This window comes from Neoarius graeffei, chromosome 3 (genome assembly GCF_027579695.1).
Source record: "Neoarius graeffei isolate fNeoGra1 chromosome 3, fNeoGra1.pri, whole genome shotgun sequence".
In the NCBI taxonomy this organism is placed as follows: Eukaryota; Metazoa; Chordata; class Actinopteri; order Siluriformes; family Ariidae; genus Neoarius; species Neoarius graeffei.
Genome location: NC_083571.1, coordinates 116,421,599 through 116,428,709, shown reverse-complemented (window position 1 = coordinate 116,428,709; position 7,111 = coordinate 116,421,599). Strand labels below are relative to the sequence as shown.

The following is a 7,111-nucleotide window of genomic DNA, read 5'->3' as shown; positions in this document are numbered from 1 at the left end:
TTATTTTAATTAATTAAGGCACTTCATGTCTTAAAGTAATGATGGATGTTGTTTCTCTTTACTTAGTTGTTCGGTTCTTGACGTGATATGGATTACTGCAGTTGTGGTGTGGAATTGGGCTATTTACTGTAGTTTTATTATGTACTACTTTATCTAATTGTAAAATTTTATTTTTTTTATATTACCGGATTATGTGCAATAGTTGTATGCAGCAGTTATATTGATGTATTGGGAGAAGCCATGGCCTAATGGTTAAAGAAACAGCTTTGGGACCAAAAGGTTGCTGGTTCAATTCCCTGGACTGGCAGGAATGGCTGAAGTGTCCTTGAGCAAGGCAGCTAACCCCCAACTGCTGCTCTGGGTGTGTTGTATGTTGCTCTGGATAACAGCGTCTGCTCAATGCCATTAACGTAATGTAAGCCAGTGGAATGAGATTTTGTTCAAATGTACAAGTGAATGACAATAAAGTTATCTATCTATCTATCTATTGTTTGATCTCAAACGCATCAAGAAGGCAAGAAATCCCCCCCAGTTAATTAGCCACAATGCCCTCTGCTCATGGATTCATGCTCTTCCTCCGTCAACCTTATTCTAATCTTCACTTTTGTACAAATATCACATGGAGTTTAGACTTTTCGCTTTTAAATGCAGAGGCTAGATAAGCTACTCTTTGAACATGAATGTGCAGATAACGTGTTCTGTAGGTGGGTGTGAAAATTAAGTTGTCTTTTTAAAGGTCTGTTGGATGGTGTGGCTTCTTCAGATAAGGCTCAACTTTGTGTTTGGGAAAAAATGAACTGTTTTTCTTGTAAATTCTTAAAAGGAAAATTTTTGAAAATCTAAATTTTCCAACCAGTGTCTGTACATCAGAATTACTTTACGTGTGTGCTACAGCTCAAAGGTTGCAGAATACAAGGCAGAATGTTCAGCGTGGACCACAGAAACAGTGGTGGAGCCCCCGCTGCCCCAGAGCTGCCTCCTCTCGCTTCTCCAGCTCGGGATCTTGCGCTCAGTCTGCCCCCTGCCCTTCACCGTGCCTCCCTTCTTTGTATGTCACACCCCAGGAACCTCTCAGAACAAAGCTGCAGCTGGTGGACCTGGCAGGCAGTGAGTGTGCTGGTAAGAATGCTGTCAGTTAGAAAGTTCTAAGCAGTTGTGCATTTTAATGACCGTTGTTATCTTGCATATAGCCCTGGCACTTATCAGTGAAAAAAAACAAAACAAAAAAAAACCCAGAGGTGTTGTACATTTTGCTTACTCATCAATGAATGATATGAAAATAGCAACTCTTTCTCACAGGCTGCTATTATATGATTGTTGCTCTGGCCACAAATACTGTCACCCATCAATAATCCCTTTCTGTATAGTTATAATTTATAATAGCAAATAGCAAAACTACCGAAATAATTAGTCTACAAAATTAATGGGGAATAGAAACAAGTAAGGAAACCATACAATAAACTTTGTTTTCTGTTAAAGTTAGACGGCCTTTCGATTTCATAAAATCGGTGAAATTTAGTTCCGTCTGAAATGTGGTCATTGTGATATCTGTTTATTTCTGTAATATCTCACAAAATATCAGGCCATTCTGTGGCTGGGAAGTTATTTAATTTGAGGGGATTAAAGCAAATAATGTGCATAAAATCGCTCGCTTCATGCAGTCAAGCAGACAGAGGAAGTCCGTGTGCGCATGCGCAGGTTTACCTTCTTCTTCTTTTGGGTTTTACAGCAGCTGGCATCCACAGTGTTGCATTACTGCCATCTACAGGTTTCCCTTTGAGCGTGCACTGACAGTTCCATCATTCTGTTGCTAAACGAACAGCTGATCACACCGAGGTGCTCGCTGAGCGCCAATATTTATTAGTTTGGTCCTGTGTTTCGTTTCCTTCGTACAGTATATAACATAACGTTTTTTCTTCTCGCTTTCTTTCTGTTACTGTAGTTGGTCTTTCATGTTTCATTCGCACACTCACGTCCTCCATTTTTCTCTCCTGTTTCAAATTTGTATCCCACAATGCCTTGCGTGAATGGGGAAAGCCCACCACGTGATGCATGACATAGTATCTTGTATTGGTTCATGGTGAAGCAGGAAAAAAATCAGAGAACTTGGGTCCACGTGGCTCTAAATTCATTAATTGTTCTATTTTTAAAAAACTAATAAAATTGGAAGTCTGTGATTCGAATTCAGTAGCTTTCAGTCACTAAACAAAAATAATTGGGTGTCGGGAAAATTCTTTTCATGACCTACACTTGAAAAATCTGAAAGGCAGTCTAGCTTTAAAAGAGAACTGAAGGCAAATTTTTTTATCATCAAAATTCTATGTATTTCTGATCGCTATTTTGTCGCTGCTATAGCAAGTTCTGAGTGTTTGAAATATGCTCTGTAATATATCAGTCGGGCGGCACGGTGGTGTAGTGGTTAGCGCTGTCGCCTCACAGCAAGAAGGTCCTGGGTTCGAGCCCCGGGGCCGGCGAGGGCCTTTCTGTGTGGAGTTTGCATGTTCTCCCCGTGTCCGCGTGGGTTTCCTCCGGGTGCTCCGGTTTCCCCCACAGTCCAAAGACATGCAGGTTAGGTTAACTGGTGACTCTAAATTGAGCGTAGGTGTGAATGTGAGTGTGAATGGTTGTCTGTGTCTATGTGTCAGCCCTGTGATGACCTGGCGACTTGTCCAGGGTGAACCCCGCCTTTCGCCCGTAGTCAGCTGGGATAGGCTCCAGCTTGCCTGCGACCCTGTAGAAGGATAAAGCGGCTAGAGATAATGTGATGTGTGTGTGATGTGTGAATATATCAGTCCATATGTCAAAGCAATGGCTGTAAACGAGATTCGTTGAGACTTGTGCGCAGAGCGAGACATCGTAGGACGGAAGTAAAACGTACAGCGGAAATCAAAGTGACCAACATCTGCCAACGTTGTCAAAAGACACGCGCACCCTCTTTCGAATGCTGATGTAATCAAGCCGAAAGTTTTCCGTGTCCGAAATCGCTCCCTACTCACTATATAGGGCACTATATAGTGGGGACGCCATTTTGTAGTGCTGTCCGAAACCTTAGTGAGGATTATGTGGGAAATGCGCTCAGTATAATATGCATTTATCACAAAAATACATGCATGTATTATTTTGAAAACCTACCAGCCGCCTGATCTGGCACGTTTTAATTGTGTGACAAGTAATGACGTAAATACCAGCGTGACGGATTCGTCCTTATCATGTTGTCTTTCCAACGCTTCTCTACTCCACGTTGGTTCGAAGTCGTATGGAATAATCTCCATGTCACGTATGCGAGGGAGGCAGATGTATGTGCAGAAGTATACACTTTAATAAAGTGCAGAATATATATACAGTGAGAATATATACACAGGCAAACAATCCAAAACGGCAGGCTAGATCAAAAACGAGAATACAGGCAAAAGGGTCGGTCGAGGCACAAACAGGACATCAAAGGCTAAGTGAGGACAAGAATGAGAAACAGGCGCAAGGATTGTCTCATCTCATTATCTCTAGCCGCTTTATCCTGTTCTACAGGGTCGTGGGCAAGCTGGAGCCTATCCCAGCTGACTACGGGCGAAAGGCGGGGTACACCCTGGACAAGTCGCCAGGTCATCACAGGGCTGACACATAGACACAGACAACCATTCACACTCACATTCACACCTACGCTCAATTTAGAGTCACCAGTTAACCTAACCTGCATGTCTTTGGACTGTGGGGGAAACCGGAGCACCCGGAGGAAACCCACGCGGACACGGGGAGAACATGCAAACTCCACACAGAAAGGCCCTCGCCGGCCACGGGGCTCGAACCCGGACCTTCTTGCTGTGAGGCGACAGCGCTAACCACTACACCACCGTGCTGCCCTGCGCAAGGATTATGAAACAGGAAATCAAGACAATGGGTAGAAAGGCTTGGTAATGTGTGCATGTGTATTGTAATACTTCGCGATGCGAATGCATCAGCACAGTCCTTCAATAGGCAAACACATCGTTCCTTAATTGAGCTCAGGTGCGCCTTGTTCACGGAGTGCGCGCAGCCCGAGGCACGCCTTCAGGTGCACACGCCACAGCACGCAAGACTGACACTCCATCACTGACGAAGCTGGCAAATCTCTAAATTAATCTAAATTGGAATGATATGGCGATCTGGCCGCTGTGTAAACGGTTTTCAAAATGGCGGCGCTCATGCTTCACGTTTGAAGTCTCGCACAAGTCTCATGAAGATCGTGCGGATAAGCGACGCCTGCCGTGGACCAAACGAACTACGTTCAACATGGCTAAAAACCGAAAAGGCTGATAAGTGTAATATAATATGCCAATACGAGTCACGATATAAGGTTAATAAAACCGAAAATGTAATTGAATAACACACATTAATTAAGAAATAAAGCAAGTTTAAAATTGACTTCAGTTCCCCTTTAAGTGTGTGTGTGTGTGTGTTGTAGGCACATCTGGGCTCAGTGGAGCAGCTCTGTGGGAGAGCTCCTGTATAAACCGCAGTCTCTCTGCTTTATCTGATGTTCTGAGAGCTCTGGCAGAGCAACGTCCCCATGTTCCCTACCGGAACAGCAAACTTACCCACCTTCTACAGGACTCCATAGGTGAGCGTGATGTGATAAGTAGTGAAAAATATGTTTTATACAGTCTGATGGCACATACAAAGAGTCTTCTTCTTCTGGCTGCTCCCGATTAGGGGTCACCACAGCGGATCTTTCGTCTCCATTGCTCCGTCTTCCACATCCTTCTCTACCACACCTGCTACTTTCATGTCCTCTCTCACCACATCCATGTATCTCCTCTTTGGCCTTCCTCGTTTTCGTGTGCCTGGCAGCTCCATCCTCAACATTCTCCTTCCCACATGCTCTGCATCTCTTCTCAGGATGTGCCCGTACCATCTCAGTCTCATCTCTCTTAGCTTCATTCCCAAGCTCTCCACATGTGCTGTCCCTCTGATGTGCTCGTTCCTTATCCTGTCCAACCTCCCATCGCAAACCTTCAACTCCGCCACCTCCAACTTTGCCTCCTGTCTCTTCGTTAAGGGTACGGTCTCCAATCCATACATCACAGCTGGTCTCACTACTGTCTTATACATCTTACCTTTCACTTCTGCTGGGACTTTCCTATCACAAATGACTCCCGAAATCCTTCTCCACCTGCTCCACCCTGCCTGCACTCTCTTTCTCACCTCACTATCGCAGCCCACATTTTCCTGCACAGTTGACCCCATGTATGATGGCACATACAAAGAGTGCTTTGCATAATTATTCACCCCCTCAAGCATTTGAAGTTGGGGGGTTTGAATATATTTTGAAAATTATTTATTTACAAATAAAATACAAACTTGTGATTCCATTTGCGTGCAGTAGACCTGCTGCGAAACCCATCTCTAAATCAGTTCTGATGCAGCTTTACTTTCTGTCCTTTTAGGAGGCGACGCTAAGCTGCTGGTGATGCTCTGTGTGTCTCCCACTCAGCACTTTCTGTCAGAGACTCTGCAGTCTTTGGGCTTCGGCTACAGAGCCAGACAGATTCAGAGACACACGCCACACGGGAAGAATGCTGGACTGAAGAGGAAGTAAACCAGCAGACTAGTAAAAGAGCACAGAGTGTAAAATCTGACATCTGAGATAAGGCATTTTATAGCTTTTAAGGGATCAGCCTACGTGTGAGCTTTCATGATATGAGGCCAGGTCATGAGACTACAAAGCACAGATATCACATGGGGACTGAGACAATAATTTTTATTATTTTTTTTAATGACAAGGAGGTATAAAATACGAGTACTGGACGTTTGGTGTACATTAACGCATGGTATATTTTAACAGCATTTTTAAGGTAATTACTGCATTGTTGAGATTACTTGTGTTGCTGGTTCGTATAAAAGCAGGGCTTAATTTGAGCCGGAACAAGACGGAACCTCCGTCGTCGGATCCGGCAGCTATTTTCATTTCATTCGGTGTTCCGGCAGCTATTTAAAGGGGAACAGAGGGCAATATATAGAGTAAATATAACAATAAAACACACATTAACGAACCTTATTCAAGACTTACAAAAGTTTTTTGTTCTAAGGTTGGAAAGTTATAGTGTTTTGAAAGTAGCTCGAGCAAACTATTTCCGCAGTTTGAACAGCCCGCCATGATATTAATTTTATCCAATCAGAATGCACGTTCATTTTCTCTGCGTAACACTCATGACGTATGTATGTGCCCAGTCGTGTTGGCTCATTGAGGTTGGGAATAGCACGTGTGAAATACCTGTTTCTGCCTCTTGCGACGATTTCGCAAGTCCACGGGTGGCGCCTATCTCATTGCAGCAAATAAATTCTGCTGGACTCGTGAGCAACTCCACGTTACATTTTCCGCACGAGCACCACGCCGTGTCACCTGCACGCAGACGCTCTGCCCCACGCTCGCCATGCCCATGGTCAGCATCAGTCTCATCCTCGCCGTCATCCGAGCTTTCTTCTCTTATTTCATCACCGGAGTCGAGAGTACCTCTCCTAGGTTCAAACTGGTACCCTTCTAAGCCATAGCCTGCTTGCAGTGTGTCTTGCGGGATCTCTTCGTATGATTCGACAGAGCTGTCGCTTTCACTTGATGCGCCCGACGCCATGATTACACGCTTATCTCCTCTATTTCGGAGAGTTCCGCTAGTGCAGTGGGTAGCGCTGACGTCACGGTCTTTTAAAAATGGCGACTCTTGTGCGGTTTAGCGTATAAAGTATTATATTTACAATTACCAAGATATTTCGTTGTTTTCTAGTATATAAATTTAATAGAATACTTAAGAATACGTTACTTTGTCACATCAGCAACTGTATATATTATATTTGGTACCCCTTTAAATGGATCAGATCACCTCCGTGACCATCACAAAGAGAAAAAAAAGATCAAACAATAAATTAAATAAATAAGTAAATAAAAATGTGTTTAGTGTTCGGTTTTGATTTTGATATCTGTTGTTGATTTCTCTCCTATGACATCCACAAAATCTATGCGAAAGGGGAAGGGGGGGGACATGGGGTGTATACTTCTGCTCAATAGAACACCGGGTTTTTTGTCGCCGTTAGCTTTCGCTGTGGAAAAAATGGCAAAAAAACAAGAAAGGTAGGCGGATCG

General features: G+C 43.8%; 1 protein-coding gene across 1 annotated transcript in view; it reads left to right on the top strand.

Moving 5' to 3' along the window:
- kif25 (kinesin family member 25) overlaps positions 1-5,621 on the top strand; it is a 28,064-nt gene extending 22,443 nt beyond the window's left edge. The window contains exons 13-15 of the mRNA XM_060916153.1: positions 895-1,119; positions 4,439-4,594; positions 5,421-5,621. Coding sequence (XP_060772136.1) covers positions 895-1,119; positions 4,439-4,594; positions 5,421-5,572 — 533 coding nt within the window. The 3' untranslated portion in view covers positions 5,573-5,621. The remainder of the gene's footprint in view (positions 1-894; positions 1,120-4,438; positions 4,595-5,420) is intronic.
- Positions 5,622-7,111: the final 1,490 nt, after the last annotated feature.